The sequence below is a fragment of the Odocoileus virginianus genome, chromosome 7 (assembly GCF_023699985.2).
Source record: "Odocoileus virginianus isolate 20LAN1187 ecotype Illinois chromosome 7, Ovbor_1.2, whole genome shotgun sequence".
NCBI classification, from domain to species: Eukaryota; Metazoa; Chordata; class Mammalia; order Artiodactyla; family Cervidae; genus Odocoileus; species Odocoileus virginianus.
In genome coordinates this window covers 30,831,712-30,848,343 of record NC_069680.1, presented here as the reverse complement: position 1 = coordinate 30,848,343, position 16,632 = coordinate 30,831,712, and the positions used below count along the sequence as shown (strand labels likewise).

General features: G+C 59.9%; 1 protein-coding gene and 2 long non-coding RNA genes across 5 annotated transcripts in view; all 3 read right to left on the bottom strand.

Annotated features, from left to right (window-relative positions):
- Positions 1–274: 274 nt before the first annotated feature.
- On the bottom strand, positions 275–9,575 carry LOC139036001 (uncharacterized). Its single transcript, XR_011488676.1, has 2 exons — positions 6,296–9,575; positions 275–6,150 (listed from the first exon to the last, which is right to left on the bottom strand). It is a non-coding gene; the product is annotated as an uncharacterized lncRNA (long non-coding RNA).
- A 70-nt stretch (positions 9,576–9,645) lies between these two features.
- Positions 9,646–13,820, bottom strand: LOC139036000 (uncharacterized). The gene is made up of 3 exons (XR_011488675.1): positions 11,315–13,820; positions 10,109–11,211; positions 9,646–9,958 (listed from the first exon to the last, which is right to left on the bottom strand). It is a non-coding gene; the product is annotated as an uncharacterized lncRNA (long non-coding RNA).
- Positions 13,821–14,114: 294 nt separating this feature from the next.
- The window catches only part of MGMT (O-6-methylguanine-DNA methyltransferase), a 277,591-nt gene continuing 275,073 nt past the window's right edge, over positions 14,115–16,632 (bottom strand). For all 3 annotated transcript variants that reach the window (XM_070470422.1, XM_070470423.1, XM_070470424.1), the window contains exon 5: positions 14,115–14,362. In XM_070470422.1, coding sequence (XP_070326523.1) covers positions 14,153–14,362 — 210 coding nt within the window. In that variant the 3' untranslated portion in view covers positions 14,115–14,152. The remainder of the gene's footprint in view (positions 14,363–16,632) is intronic.

Here is a 16,632-nt window from a genome sequence, read left to right as displayed (position 1 = left end):
ACCGAGCTTTGTCCGTTTGGGTGAGGAACTGCCCTCACAGTTGCTACGGGAGGAGGATTTGAACAGCCTTCTCAGAAAACTGCAGATCCTCTCCTCCAAACTGGCATCCAAACCAGACAGCAGGCGATTCTCCATGTGCAGGCCTGAGCGCCGCGGTGAGCGTCTCACCCCGCCTGGCCCAGCCCGCCTGTCCTCTGCAAGGTGCTCCGACTCACGGTGGGTTTGGGACCCTGCACTGATCATCTGGAAGCTGGCTCACCGAGTCACACAGGTCTTTCAAATACTGACATGTATTTTTACAAAATGTTGCAAAAGTTAACATCTGTTTACATCACGAATCTCATCAGAAAACCCAAGTATCCAGGAACTGTAAAGCTCACAGTGGCAGACGCCAAGTTTCCAAAAATTCTAATTTTTTTTCAAATACAGATTTTTATCATTGGTAACAAATATCCTCAGTTGTCCTCCTTGAAGGGACAGGGTCAGTTCATTCGTTTTAAAAACATGTATTGATTTGGCTGTGCAGGGTCTTCGCTGGGGCACGTGAGAGTGGCGTGCGAAATCTGGGCCCCCTGCCTCGGAAGCCTAGTCTGAGTCCCCATTCATTGTGGAGAAAGCATCCAGCAAGCCGAAGTCTGAACGCCCTCAGCGCAGCCGCGTCCGACCGATGGGATGGTGGCCCGCGAGCTCGCTCTGAGCGGCGCCCACCCACGCTGCCAGGGGCTCCCTGGAGATACTCTCCGCAGCTCTGTCCCCGTTACCTGAGCCGGTGAAGCCCTCTGCGCCGAGCTGGCGTTCTGAGGCCACGAAGGCCCGCGGGGGCCGGGCCTGCCTGGATCTCTTGCTGTGCTAGGGGTCTGAAAGCCCGTGGGGCCAAGGCCTGCGGGTGGGAGCCCAGGGCCAAAGCCCTGAGGGGCAGGGGCCCTGCTCTTGACCTCCGCTTGCACGTCTGGGATGCAGGGGGGGATGTGGGTTCCCGGGGGAGCGGGGGGAAGGCAGGCTGCTCTGGCAGAGCCACCGTGGCCGTGAGCTGCTCCCACAGCTCAGCTTTGTGGCCAGTCGACAAGCAGTGGTGGCACGGGGGGGCTCCTCCCGCACGGCCTCCGGCACTGCACATGCCCCCAGCCGGAGAGCCTGCTGGACCCCCCGACCCCCCCAGCCCACGGAACAGGAGGAACATCAGCAGCCCCCCTCAGAATAGTTCAAGGGCATCAACGTGAACCCTTTCTGGGGTCACCCAAGTGTCAAGAATCTCCCTAGAAGCAGGCACACAGCGCGCAGAATGGTGGCCTTCAATGGCCTGCTTACAATTTTCATGTTGTGTAGTACTTGATACAAAAGAAATGGAAATGTGGGTAGCACACAGGTCAGCAAAGTGTTACAAGGACACCAGAGACACCACACCCAGTTCAAGAGCCACAAGGAAGTGAGCTGGGGCCTCCTGGGAGGGGCATGTCCACTCCCCACCTCTGCCCCAGAGGCAACACCTTTCACCTGCATTCACCATGCCGGTATCCTCTTAAAGATTTGATCCTCAGTGCAGTGTCGGAGAAGGCAGTGGCAGCCCACTCCAGTACTCTTGCCTGGAAAATCCCATGGATGGAGGAGCCTGGTGGGCTGCAGTCCATGGGGTCATGAAGAGTTGGTGATGGACAGGGAGGCCCGGCGTGCTGCAGTCCACGGGGTCACAACTGAGCGACTGAACTGATGTGCATGTTTGCATGCGTGTGTGACCGCACACGCATGTGCATGTGTCTGTGAGCTTCGTAAATGTCACCCATCTGCAGCCTGCTGCCCCTACCTTGTTCACTTGCTGTCGCAGGCCCAAGTCACACCCGTCACAGCGCTTGGCTGTGTTCACTTTCACTGCCACACAGCATTTCACCCTGTGAACACACCACCAGGCACGCACGTGCTCCTGTCTAAGTGCTCGGACACGGCAGGCCCGGGAACACCCTGGCCTGGCTCCTGGGGCGTGTGCTTGCAGTGGGGACGCACTGCGGTCAGAAGCCGGGATGGTAACACCCAGGGGACTCTCAGCAGCTCCTGGAGTTTTGGCTCGAAGGCTCTCGGGGCCAAGCTAGGGTGGAGACATGTAGGCCTCTCCAGACCTGACTCAAAAATGAGCAGCACAGGCATGGAGCCCAGTGGGTCATGCCGACCGCGAGGTGAGGGCCCCGGGCTCACGTTCGGCCTTCACGACTGAGGCTACATGCTTGTCCTGGGGTGGGGGAAGGCTGTCCACGGCGGGGTGCCGTGAGGACCACAGGTGCCAGCTTGGCGGAGGGGATCAAGTCAGCTTTCACTGGTACCACTACGGATCTGCTATAATACTTAACAGTGATGCCATGACAAAGTCGTTTCCACAGCACAGATGTGGGGACCCAGCAACTGCGGGAGTAGGCTGACTGTGGCGAGGCCGTCACCACTTCGCCCCAGAGTTGAGACGAGGCCCCATGGAACGGGGCGGCAGGGGGCCCCGAGGGCTCCTGGGGTGAATGAGCTGCTGGGGTGACACTTGGAAAGCTGGCTTTTCACCTCTGCTGGGCCCTGATCCTCTCCTTTGTTGGGCAGAAATTGTTTTACAATCTAAAAACAGCTCCCTCCAGGAATGCCTTCTGGGAGAGGGTTTGCCTGAAGCAGTTACCTGGGAGGCTGGGTCTGCGTGCAGGGCCACCAGTCACGTGGCTGGGCCTTCGCTGACCTGGTGGAGTCCCTCCCGCCGACAGCACCGCCCCGGGCGCTGGCCCACCTGCAGCACCCTCGGCAAGCCGGGGTCTCAGGGACTGGCCGCTGTGAGTTCTGGCCAGGATGAGGCTCTGCATGCTGACTGCTGTTTCTCCAGTAGTGAGGAGCGCTTCCAGGGGAGTCCTTCAGATAATCACCATCTTGATCTCGAATGTAAATATTGTCACCGTGGTTCAGAGAGAGATTGATGATTTGCCGACAGCTCCGTATATCCTTAGGAAGTAACGTACCAAAGAGCGTCTGGTCATCCTGTTTCCAGGAATGCCAGCACAGGGCCCACACCGGGGTGGACTGGTCACTCTGGGACTCAGAGAGCTTTTCTGAGTGACTTGCTCACTGAGAGGGAGACGCTGCATTTATCTCTTGAGGGGGAAACAAGTGTTAAGTGCAAATGCCAGGCGCCTCCCTGTGCTGTCTCCGCCCTCAGGAGCAACTGCGGGGCAGCGTCACAGGCTCTGCCCCAGAGAGGGGTCTGGCAGGCTTGCTGTAGCCTGGCCGCCAGGGCGAGCTCCCGCTACTGGGGCCTTCTCCCCCTGTCTCCCCGAGGCCGTGGGTGCGTATTCCTTCACCCTCTGGAGACTCAGGGCAACCCAGCCCACTCGCATGGTTCCCCTGGGCCACAGGTCACCGCCGTCCTGAGGGTCCTGGGCAGGGATGCAGGGCGCCTGGCCAGATTGCACCTGCTGCCCTGCCCCGAGGGAGCCCAGGACATGCTGCTGTCCAGCCTGGGGCCAAGGACAGCCTGTCCGCCTGCCACCATAGCCTCGAACGACCATGTCCCCTTGATGAAGCCGGGCCCGCGGTCCTGTTGGGAGACACGGTGTCAGTGTCAATACCGGGAGGACTGGCCAATTACACTTCACATCTGAATTTCTTACATTTTCAAAGTGTTTTACACTAATTAGTTAGTCCTGTTAGCTCTGAGGATTAGTAGCGACTCTAACACGACGCAGCGACACTGGCTTCGCTAATTATGTAAAACATGGACGCAGAGACGAGAAGGCTGGCATCGCCCGGCTTGGGCCGGCTCTGCCAGGCAGAGGGGCCTGCCCGCCCTGTGTTCTCATGGGCCCGGGAAGGAGGAGAGACCAGAAGGCCCCTGCAGTCTGTTTTGTCCTCTCTGGGGGTCTGCCCTCCCCAGACTCTCTCATGCCAGGAAGCCCGTCCACCCCCACGACAGCTCCCCGCATCGCGGGCGCTGCACCACCCTCAGCAGACAAAGGGGCGATTCGGGTCACAGTGCCCCCGGGAGGCGGCGGGGGAGCCCCCGAGGGTGCAGGCAGCACAGGCCTGGTGGCTGCTGTGTGCTGCTGCCCCGACTGGCGACCACGCGAAACCCACCAAGAATGGACCCCCGCCTCTCTGTCCTGGGCTGCGGCGGGGTGCCTGTCCTCCCCTGACCGCTTCTCTCTCGCGGGGGCCAAAGTCGCCCGTGCTCACCTCTGCTCCAACTCATCTGGCCGCCCCTTCCACTCAAAATGCCCTCGAGGTCCTGTCTGGCGCTAACAGCGCAGCTTGAGCTCTGCCTCTCCCAGGACGCCCCCCTTGGCTGTCTGGATCTCCCACACCGCCTTCTGACTTTGAGACACACACACCCTGGCTGGTTGGAGCATGCACACTGCTCCACGGCCTCACTGTCCTGCACGTGGAGAGGACACATGAGAAAGACGGTGGGGCTGTCTTACGAGCGAGTCCCTCACGAGACCAGACTACACCTGTCCTCCCACGGCACCTGTCAGGGTCCCGTCCTCATCAAGTAAACAGGTGTGCTTCTGTAAGTCCAAACATAGCCCATTTCCATCGCAAGCATACAGCACGCACACGCACACACACACACACACACAATCCAGTTACTCACAATTTCCTCCTCTGGAGACAAATATTGCTGCACTCTGCTCCGCAGCTGGTCTTAAAAAAACGATGTAATATAGACACATATGTATATGTTATCCACTTGTGTGTGGCTGTATGTAAGTATGTATCCTTAGAACAGCCATGAATACTACTTTTCTGATTATAAATACATACGTTCAACAACACTGGAAAACAACATCCACAGAGCAATTCACCCAACTATTTCTGCCAAAAAGTAGTAGCAATTAAGTCACTCAGTAGTGTCTGACTCTGTGACCCTATGCACTGTAGCCCACCAGGCTCCTCTGTCCACCAGATTCTCCAGGCGAGAATACTGGGGTGGGCTGCCATTGTCTTCTCCAGGGGATCTTCCCGAACCAGGGATCGAAACCGGATATCCCACATTGCAGGCAGATCCTTTACCATCTGAGCCACCAGGGAAGCCCAAGACTTCATGTAAACCCTCTGAGAGATTGTCTTCCAGTCTTACACCTTTATGCACAGCTAGGACGAATTTTTATACCACAACACTTAGGACACCTGACGCTTTATCACATCGCCCTCCCCACTCGGCAGCGAGTCAAGGCCCGCTTAGCCATGTGCCCACACACAGATCGCGTCGCCGTCTTTCACAGCAGGTCTGTCTTGCCGCTGTTCTGCTGTATCATGACTTCATCTACCCATGTCCTCAAGGGGACTTCCGCATCATCCCCACCGGCTGCCGTCATGCGCTGGTGTGACAAGTGTCCCTGTAACTGCGGCCTCGTGTGTGCGAGACACGCGCCCTCCAGAGTAAGCTTCTCAAAAGGGAAGCGTGTGGGGCGTTTTGTGTTGGCGTTACCCGACAGCCCTCCAGCAACATGCTCCTCCTGGCCCTGTGTGTGCACATCCTTTTCATGACTCTGGAGGCCAAGAATCACACGTTCTGTCCTTTTTAAACCCGGCTGACACTGAAGCGCCGTCTCACGTTTAACCTGCAGCCGTGCGATCCCTGACCGGGTGCAGGTCTCTCCCTGGGATGCCGACGGTGCGAGCACCCTCCCCCAGTCTGCCTGCTCCTCCTCAGGCCCACGTCACCCCATTCTTGGTGGCTTTGGGACACACTGGCACCGCTGGTAGGGAAGACGTACCTGGTGGCACCTGAGCAAAGATGCATCCTGGTGACCATGCTGGGCTCAGGATGCCATCGCTGACCCGTGGAGCTGACCTGGCTCTGGCGGTCGTTTCTGGGGCTGCGTGTGGCTCCCAAGCAGCACTGTGGCCATCGTCAGTCCTGCTGGAACGTTCTGAGCCACTTGCCCAGGGCAGCTAGCTTCTCAGTGGCCATAGCTTGGAGCAGCCACACCGACACGGGTCTGCCGTGACTCTGCACCCCCTCCTTGAGTTCACAGACACCACAGCTGCCGTTGTCAGCAACAGGCCCAGAAGAGAGGCAACACCGAGTGCTTCTGGCTTCAGGGCCGGGCCTGGCGACCAGTCAGAGCTGCTCACGGGCTTCGCGGACGCTAAGAGCGCGGACGGGGCTCTGATTCATTAAACAGGAAGACCCTGCAGGGGACGAGTCCTCGGATGAGGGTGCTGAGATCACCCCCCAGGGCTCCTGCAGGGGCAGGTGGGGACCCCGCCACCACCTCTGCCCCCGAGGACCCTCCCATGCCCAGACGCAGGTGAGGGGCTTCCCAGGATAACTCACTGCCGGCTGACCGCCTGAGGACGTCCGCACAGTCCTTATGTGGGCACAGAAGCTGTGTCAGTGTCCCTCTGCACCAAAGCACCACAGACCGGGGGCTTGAAGCCACAGAAATGTGTTTCTCGTAGCTCTGGAGGCCAGAAGTCCAGGAACTGGGGGCCGCCAGGGCCACACTCTCCAGAGGCTCTAGGAGAGGGTCCCTCCCGCCTCCTCCGGGCACCCTTGGCTCGTGGAGCCTCTGCCTCTGTCGTCACGGGGCCTCCTCCTCTGAGGGTGTCCTCCTCTTGTGCCTCTGAGACAGACGAAGACGTCAGATCCGGGGCCACACAGACAATCCAGATCTCCCCGTGGGATTCCTCATAGACGCACGTCTGCAAAGACCCTTTTCCCCAATAAGGTCAAACGCGCAGGTTCCAGGGGTCTGGTTGTGCACAGGTCCCTCTGGGGCCCCCTTCAACCCACAGCTGCCGCAGGACAACACGGCCCCTGCAATTGACAGACGGGGTCTCCGCGCAGCTCCTCACCACCAAGGAGGGGGTGTCTTTCCCTCCGCAGCACCGGGGCTGGCTCCAGGGCCTTCCGAGGAGAGGAAGCTCCAGCCCGGCACCGTCCTCCCAGCACAGAAGCCCATGGTGACAGCAGCCCGAGTCCAGAACTGGCACCAAGAGCACGGGCTGAGGGTCTGCGGACACCGTGCTGGGAGCGGAGGCTCTGAGAGGCCCTCGGAGGCCGGCGGAGATGAGGCGGCCCCTGCCAGCAGCACGTGGGCCCTCAGCGGCCTGGTGGGCTCAGGCCCAACACCCGATGAGCTCCCAGCCCTTCCTCGCAAAAATCTGTTCATCTACATCTGAGACCAATCTGCCTGAAACTACACAATACCTGTCACATTGCTTCCTGGCACAGCAGTCAGATGTTTGCATGGAAAAGTACCGACAGCTACATACCTCTTGGTGGTGTAATATTTAGACGTGTCATTCTGCATCTCAAAGAAAAGGCAGTTTTTAAACCAATGCAGGTTCTCAGGGTGGCACTCGGCCTGGAGATGGCACAGGAGGCCCTCCAGCAGGTGAGCAGAGCTGGGCGCCCAGGCTGACTGCACGATGCGCTGTCCGGAGGCTCTGGTTGCAGTCACGTGGCGGCCAGATGTGTGCGTGGGAGTCAGTGAGGGTGCACACTGCCACGGCTCCGTGGAGGGTGGCAGGGGCTGTGCCCCTCCCGGGACCCAGGCGGAGGCTGGGGGCTGTGCTCCAACCTTCTCTTCGTGAGGAGACGTCTGGGGACTGTCAGGCACACACACCACTGGGTTTTTCTCAGTGCCTCTAGATTTAAAATCGCTTTCTCCAGCTTTTGTGATGAGGTTATGTACGATTTACTCCAGCAAGGCTACAGATTTCTGAGTTGAACACTGCCTTACGTTTAAAGCTGCCACCGTCTCCCCAGCTCCCCGCCGAGCCCTACACGGCCGGGCTCACTCACAGGCACTCCCCGTCTCCGTCCAGGGGTGACGGAGTTGGGCCGCGGTCACTCCAGGAGGCAGACAGGTGCTAAGGGGCCCCCAGTTGCTCCTCATAAAGCAGCAGAGTAAAGACGAAGTCAGTGTCCCTCTGCTTTTAACCCCCGTTGTGTCACAGGAGTGCCGAGGAGCCAGAGATGGGCCCTTCACCTGCGGAGTCCTGACCGCTCTGTGCCGTGTCTGGACCGCCAGTTTCTGCCGATGCTCGGCCGGCCCCTGCCTCTCAGCTGTCACCACACGTGCCCCTGGAGGAGGCTCTGAGCCAGCAAGGGAGGCCTGGGACCTGTCCGGGGTGAGACATGGTAGGAGGAGGCCCCTGACCAGAACCCAGGACTGGTCAGCTGCAACTTTTAGAAACTGGGTGGGAAAGGCCATGGGGCTGGCGGATTTTTTAATTCCCTGCCACCCCAATCTCCTCCACACCGGGATCCAGAAGCCAGAGTCCTAACAGAACACTCCTGAACGGTGTCTCCATACAGAGAACAAGGTGTGGGCCGAAGTAGTACCACCTGCCACCTGCTCTGGGCGTGGAGGGCCCTCCACCCACTGCTGGAGAGACTGGGGCTGTGGGGGCTGGGCATGCCCACATGCCCCTCCTGGGCACTTTCTGTGTCACAGGGCACCCTTCCAGGCATAGCAATGAATGGGAAGAGGGCTGGAGGCAGCCAGGGGCAAGAGGAGACCCAGGAACTGCAGGGACCCAGCCGGGAGGAGGGCCAGTCCGCGTCCCACCAGGCAGCCCCCAGGCAGGGGTGGCCCAAGGGGACCTGGAGGATGCTTCTGGAGAGAGGCGAGGAGCTTCTGCGGGAGGCCCCAAGACACACGGGAAAGGCTGTGCCAGGGGTCCCCGGGTTCCTGCCAGGTCTCGGCAACAGCCACGGGCATGGGGCCCTGCTCATGCTCTGCAGGAGAGTATGTGCCTTCTTGGGAATCAGAACAGCGAGCAAGCGCAATGAGGGAAGTGCCTGAGAACACAGCAGTCTCAGACCAGGGCCGTAGGGGCATTGAGCTCCCCTCACCCATCTGGCATCAGGAGGGATTCTGCTCACGAGCAGGAGCAGGTGCAGTGTCATGTCTATTCCCTGGGAGGTTCTCCAAGTTTCCACAAAATTTAACTCTGTGTGTGTGTGTGTGGGGGGGGGGGGGCTGTTTCACTTCTCAAAGAAACATCCACAAAAACTGAACCAGAAAGTGAGCAAGTGTGTTCAGGGACGCAAGCCCCTGCCCTTGGGGTCCCCAGTCAGGAGGCAGAGGGTCGGGCACTGAGAAGGGGGCCAGTGTCCTGCTCTATCAGGTCTGTCATCCCGACTGGCCCTGGGTTGAGTCCCCAGCACTGGCTGGGCAGGGCTGGCCTCGCCTCCTCGGGAGGGGGTGCTGCGAGCCATCCTGGTCATATCTCAGCTTCGGGGAGCATCTGTGGCCACAGGCACAGGGACCCAACCTGCCGCTGGAGCCGGCAGCTCGGCCGTGTACCCGCCCCGCGTTTCCTGCCTGAAGTCTCACAGGTGCATCCACTTTGCCTTGTCGTCATGGCGATCAAACCACGCAAAAGCAATGCTTTTTGCACAGTATCACATGTTGCTTGGTGTTTGGACACTGATACTTTCTCCAGCTGGGTTTTTCTTCATTTAAGTCAACAAACCAGTCTGGGAAGCACACACTGCTTGTGTCTGGGAACCAAACAAGACTGACGTGTAATGGGGAGCCTTGAGAGAGACCGCGGCATGAGTGCCAGGGAGGGCCCAGGCTGAGAAACAAGCGAAGCAAGAGGTGAAGCTCCTGCCCACCCCCGCCCCACACGCTGTAGCCCCGGGCCCCCCGGCCCCCGGCCGGCCATCGAGACGCAGAAGCACATGCGCACACGCTGGGAAAGCCGGTCAGGGGGCTCCCTGGAGCAGCAGATTCCAGCCCGTCCTTCTGCGTGTGTCCCACCGCGTCAGAGTCCACGGCGACTGCCGGCAAGGTCCGTCCTGACCACAGTGCCAGTGGCCACCAGAGAGCCCGAGTGCCAGCCACATACACACCCTTCCCAGCGTGGCTGCTCCCAGCAAGCTGCCAAGTGGACGGTCGCTGCAGGTGCCAGCAGCACCGAGCCCGTGCTTTTAGGGTTAATCTTAACTGCTGTCTACATGGAATTTGTTCTTATGGCTATTCTGCAGAGGGGGGAAAAAACACGAATTAGAAACGCTGAGAGACTCGTTAAGGCCTCCCTTTCATCCACTGAGGCGCCGTCCACCGCCTGGTGTCTCGTCCTTGTCCTCGTCCGCGCCAGCCCGCCCAGCACGGGTCCCCCTGGAGCTGACCTGGGTGATGGAGGCCAGACGCTGTCCATCTGTCCACAACTGGAGCCACAGGGTCCGAGGACCCTGGGCGGCTGCCCTCAGTCACTTAAGGGCCGCGGGTCCTGCAGTTTCTCTAGGCTTCGGGTCTGGCTTTCAACTGCCACCCCATTTCCTTCAGACAGACAGACAGATGAGGCTGCTTGGCAGAGTTCCATTAAATCTCATTGTCTTTCAAACTGATAACAGGTAAAATTGATGTGAACTTCAACTCCCTAAACACAAACTTCAATCAAATGCCCATGAACAAGAAAGAAAAAGCCTGCACAGGCTGGGAGAGGCAACTCAGTTCAGTTGTCAGCCAGGACCCCTGCCAGGACAGCAGCGAGAAAACCCAATGCAGATGCGGCATGTGGAGGCCTAAGAGCGTCAGCTCAGAGCCCGCTGGGAAGGGCCAGCTTCCTGGGAGAGCATCAGCTCTGGCTGTTTCTGTGTGTCCCACGGTAAGATAACACGTTTATCATTTCTGAGTCCGCCTGTGCGCATCCTGAAATCTCAACAGCACAGAGGACTGGGGTGAGCTCGCAGGTGGAGCAGGTGCTGCTCACATGGCCGGGGCTGGGACATCCCTCTTGCTCCCGCAGCAGCCGGAGCTCCAGCCGGCACCGCTCCTGTGCCAGAGGGAGCCTGTGGGTGCCAAGGATGTGGGGACACATGGCCTGCCCACCCTGCTGGAGCTGCACCAGAAGGGCCCTGCAGAGAGGGGCTCCCCGCCCGATTCCCAGGCAGTGCCTAAACCCACAGGCTCCGCCGACCTTGCCATCACCCCCAAGAAGTCTCTAGCCACCTGCCTGCATGGCTTTCTCTTACCCTAAAGCTTTAAAGGAGGTTCATTCTGGAATAATACTGCTGTTTACAACAGGTTGCGAGATAAACAATGACATCAGTACAAACACACTCCCTTGACATGCTGAGCTGCTCCAGAGAGGCAGCGCTGGGTAAGGAGAGCTTTCAGGGCAGAGATGCGAGGCCTGGGTGGGGCCGGCAACCAGAGATTCTGCTGTAGGTGAGGATGCCTCTAGGCAGCAGTCACGCTGCACCAGGGAACTGCGGCTTCTTTCTGCTGGCTGAGGGGACACCCGTTGAAAAAGCTCAATTCAACTACCACCAAGGTGAGCCCACGCTCTTCCTCAGAAACACAGCTGCCCGCACTGGTTCCGCCCTCCTCACCGTGCCTTCCTGGCGCCCTCCCAGATCCAGCTCATCTTCTTTGGGCACCAGGAAGTCAGGCCTGCTGTCTCTCCATCCCTCTGCAGCTCAGGTGTGTGAGCGAGAAAGGGGCTACGTGATGCTCCTGACCCCGGGGACAGGCCAGCCCTCCGCAGCTCAGCCTCTTGAAGGTCAAGGGCAGCCAGTTCACAACAAATGCTTCTGCAAAAACAAATCTCTTTTCTGAACCCTCCACGACCCGGGTCTGCAGGAAGAGCGAGCGCGGTGTGCACGTGCCGCGTGGCTGCCCCGCAGGCCTGGGCGCTGGATGGAGGGACCCGCACGTGAGCGGGCCTGGGGCCGACGGCAAGGGCAGAGCCTGTCCTTGTCTCAGTGTCCCTTTCCGCTGGGAGGACATTCTTGTGTCTCCCTGTGCCTTTCCTGTCCTCTTCCTTTTCGCAACGTGCTGCTCCTCCAGCCATAGCGGCTCTGGGAGGCCCCCGTGGGGTCTGCCGGCCTTGGGCTAGTTAGAGGCCCACACTTGGGGCGGCTCTGCTGCTGGGGCCCAGGAGATGGAACTCCGTTCGTGTGGCACTAAGGGCGTGCGGGGCCCAGACAGGATGCCCTGGGGGTGGGGCCTGGCCCTGGCGGGCTGCGTGGTCTGGGACCCTCCCTTGATGCCTGCTGCTAGGGCACCTGGAGATCACAGTAGGAGGTCCCCTCCCTGAGGGGTCCCCACTCTCCAGGCCCAGGAGCAGCCCGAGAGCAGAGGGTGTGGGGCCTGGGACGCATCCTCAGGGTCTGACAGCACTGAGGAGAGGTCTGCCCATCTGCCAGCGACCGGGACAGATGGCACATACCCCAGGGACTGTCCCAGGGCCTTCAGTGGAGTTCTAGCGCATTCTGTCATCAAGTCCTTCCTTGAGCAGCAGGGGCTGGGCCTCCCCAGCGCAGCCCAGCACCCTTCAGCGGCGCCCTCTATCAGAAGCGCTGACAGCCCCACACCGAGGCCGCAGGGTTGGGAGCTGGGGCTGTCGCCCAGCAGGTGGTTCTATTCCGGTAGCGGGGTCCTGGGGTCTGCAAGACCCTGGAGCAGAGACTTCTCCTCAGAGAATTCAGAACACAACCACCCTCATAGCCTCCAGATGTGAAGGGCACCCGGGGCCCCACTCACCCTCCTGCCATGTCAGAAGGTGAGTCACTCACAGCTCTTGAGGCTCACCTAGGGAGCCATGAGCTTGGGTGGCTGGAGCAGGGAGACTCAGGGTCCGTCCACAGAAATCAGACATCCAGGCAGCTCCCTGTAAAGACTCTGTTTGGTTCGGCTCTAAAGAAGTCCCAAGGAGGACCAGATCAGAAGACAATAGGGAAACGGTTGTATTTTATTTTTGAGAGAAAAACCCAGAATTTGGCTGATGTAAGAAAACGATGTAATAAATTGTATATTGGTGAGAAAAGCCTAGTTAGTCTGTGTGAGGCACCTGCTCCTTGGTCAGTGCTGAGATAACACAAAAGTGCACCCAAACCACACACATCCAGGGCTAAGCCCTTACCCAGGTGTGGGGATACACACGCTATCGAGCTTTCCTGCTGCTGTCTACACTGTCGCAGGTGCCCCTGACAAAAACACAGCTTTCTATCGCACAGCCAAGCACCGTCTATTTCCTCCACCCATCATATGCTCCATTTTATTCATCCACATACATAGCCACAAGCCTCCCTGATGCTTTCTGGATTAGGCTGATGGTGAAGCTAAGCCGACACCATGGCACTCATGCGTTAGATGGTGTGCACAGCAGGCGCGGGACACACTCCCCACCCGCACTGTGACCGGAGTTGACCCACCTCGCAGGCGGCCGGACTTCCAGGCTCTAGGTCGCTGGTCAGGAAGGAGAGGTGGGCATCCCTCATCGCCCTGGGTTCCGAGAGAACTCAGGCCAGGAGTGGTGAGAGACCGGCTGCGTGAGACTGCACTCCTCAGGAGGGGCCACCTCAGGCACAAAGAGCTGTTTGTTTTCCCAAATTATTCTGGCAAGTGGCTATTTTCTATTCCGTTGACTCGACCCCAAATGCATTAGCCTTCTGGCAGCTGGGAAGATAAAGCTGGAGTCTCTGGGTAAGCATGTCTTTTCAGGGCTGCCCCGTTCCTTCAGTAGCATCATCCCAGCAGCTTTGGCAGCTGAGAGAAAAGCGCAGGCATGGAGCATGCTGCAGGCAGGCCAATTTGCTGAGGATAGACCTGCATGAGGGTCCGGGGCCGGCTGGCTCTGGGTACCGCCATGGTATCAAGGCAGCCAGTGGTTCCTGGCGGGCATCAGATGCCCCTTCATTGCAGGGCAGTCGTCCTCACGTTGGCCAGGCTCCCATTTTCTCACCTCTGACTCCAGAGAATTAGCAAGGGGACAATAACAGTGACAAAAGGGAACAAGCTGGACGCACGGGTCAGTCTCCGGGCTCACTTCGTGGTAAAACGTAAAGAAGCAGACACGTGACACCTCTGAGACTCTGGCTCCTTTAATGAGGCACACCCCCCCTCAGCACACCCCCCCCACCCCCCCTCAGCACACCCCACCCCCCCACCCCCCCTCAGCACACCCCACCCCCCACCCCCTCTCAGCACACCCCCCACCCCTTCTCAGCACACCCCAATCCCCACCCCCTCTTAGCACACCCCCCACCCCCTCTCAGCACACCCCACCCCCCACCCCCTCTTAGCACACCACAACCCCCCACCCCCTCTTAGCACACCCTCCCCACCCCCTCTTAGCACAACCCACCCCCCCACCCCCTCTTAGCACACCCCACCCCCCCCCACCCTCCCAGCACACACCCCACGCCCAGCAAGCTGCTCACGCACACTCAGTCTCGGCCAGCGGGCTGGGAGCTGGCAGTGCCACCCAGGGCCCCGCGCCAGGATTCGGCGGCACGGGAGCCCCCTCCACGGGCTGCTTTCCCCGCGGGACTGCCCTCGTGGGCCAGCAGCCACTCCTTCACGCCCACACCTCCAGAGTAGTTGCCCATGGCCCCGCTGCTGCAGACCACTCGATGGCACGGGATGAGGATGGGGATCTGCAAGAGAGCGAGGTGGCCACATCAGCCTGGGCCCACGGCCCGGCCGAGCGGCCCTGCCCAACCATGTGCAGGCGCCACATCAGCCTGGCTCTATGCCCCACCCAGCGCCCCGCCCAGCCACGTGCAGGCCCCATCTCAGCACGAGTCGCCCCTTGGCCTCTGAGTGTCCTGGGTGGGCTGGGGCAGGCCCAGCGGCCCAAGGGAAATGTGGGGCATCTTCTAGAGCAGGGGTCTCCAGGCCCCGGACCCACCCCGGTCTGTGGTCTGTGAGGAACCAGGTCCCACCACAGGTGGGGAGGGGCAGGTGCAACCGAAACCAACCCCCCATCTGATCCCGGGTCCATGGAAAAACTGTCTTTCACAAAACTGGTTCCTGGTGCCAAAAAGGCTGGTTCTAGAGAATCCCTTCATGCTAGGATTTGGGAGGAGAAAACAATTTCACTTGATAGGTGATTTAAAATGTATACGTACAAAAAAAAAATGTATACATACAGAAGTTAAGAAGACATTCCCAAGAAGACATCCCTGCAAAGTTCCCAAACATTTCCGAGAAGTAAGAGGAAAGTCAGGGAATGCCGTGCTCAGAGGCCACTCTAACCCCAAGGCTGGCGAACTGTGAATGCAGCCCATGCAGTCCACACCTGGTTTTGTAAATAAAGGTTTATTGGGACACAGCTATGCCCACTTGGTAAATACTATCTGTGGCTGCTTTTGCAAAACCTAAAACATTAATGTCCTGTCCTTTACAGGAATCGCTTGCCACCCCCTGCTTTACAGACACCAGTGGACTTGGGGGTGGGGTGGGGGCTGCTTCCCTCCTTAGCCTCTGAAACAGAAAGTTTGAGAAGCTCCAGTTCTCATCTGTTCCTATCTGAGAAGCGGTCACCAGACCCCCGAATCCCAGGCTGGATGGACCCTCTGTCCTGGGGCCATGCCCCCCATCCCTCCTGCCACAGGAGGTGGCATCTCCACCTCCCAAAAAAGCCCTAACAGGAAGACAAAACTGCCCCGTGCCTTTCACACCTGGCGACAAGTGCAGTGCTTAGATGCCTGCCTAAATCAGCAGGGTGACTTCACAATGAAAACAAACACAAACACGGAGAACCGCCCGACCGTCAAAAAGGCCGTACTGCTAGGATCCTGGGGGTGACAGCTGCCCAGGTGCTGAGCGTCCCTGAGACGCACCAGCAAACACGGGCCCAGCACCACCTCCAGACAGCCTCACCTGCAGCTCGCAGTGCTGCGGCACCAGCTCAGCCCAGGACAGTGCAGGCCCAGTTCCCAGGAGGCTGGACAGGCAGGGGGCCTGCACACCAGCTGTGAGGTTCCCGAGGACAGGGCCTCCCCCGGCGCCGGCACACCCTGGACAGGCCCGGAGCCGGCCGCATGCAGACCTGCGGGAGCCTGAGGCCCCACGGAGCGGACGGCAGGGCCCACAGGCGCTGCAGCCGCACAGGCGAGTCCCACCAGAAGGACCCTGCCCTCCTGGCCGGGGCTGCCTCAGCAGGAGGCCGGAGAGGCCCCTGGCAGCCGCACCAGGTCCGTTCCTGGAGGTGAGGGCTGCTGTCCACACGGGGCTCTGACTGCAGGTGGTGGGGGGTGCTCCTGGGCTGGTCTCGCCCCCTCCCCACCCTCAAGGGGAGGGCGACTCACTGAGCCACCGTCCTTGGAGGAAGGCAGGAACGTGTCCACCTAGCACCTGCAGAGTCTGCCAGGGGGACCGCCTGCCCCCTGGCACGGGGGTCCTGTCTGGAAGAGGGGCCATGGTGGGGAGCTGGGCCAGGCCTTCAGAGACCCCACGTGTGAGGGGCCTCCTCCCAAAAAAACCAGGCACCCCTGCTCCCCGGGAGGTCATCTCTGCCCTCACTGGAGGCCTTCCCTGCGGAGGGAGCAGGCTGTCACCTGCTGGCACCCGACACACACATCAGCCTGGGTGCCGCTCTGTGGGGTGGCCCCTGTCCCGGGAGGGTGGCTGGATCCCCGGCCCTGTCCTGTCCTGGCCATGCGCTGCTCAGTAAGGACACGGCAGGGAGAACATGCCTGACGCGCACGCTGTGACCCCACACCCTCTGCGGAGCCCAGGCCAGACGCCGCAACCTGAAGGCGCAGCCAGCCTCTCGCCCAGTCTGAGCTGCTTGGAGGCCCGCACTCTGCATGCTGCCCTGGGGGACTGCAGAGGCAGGGCCCGGAGGTGGCAGTCTGACCTCTTCCGTCTCACAGACCAGTCCTGCCTCGGATTTTGGGGAGTTTGGGTTGCCATGGTGACA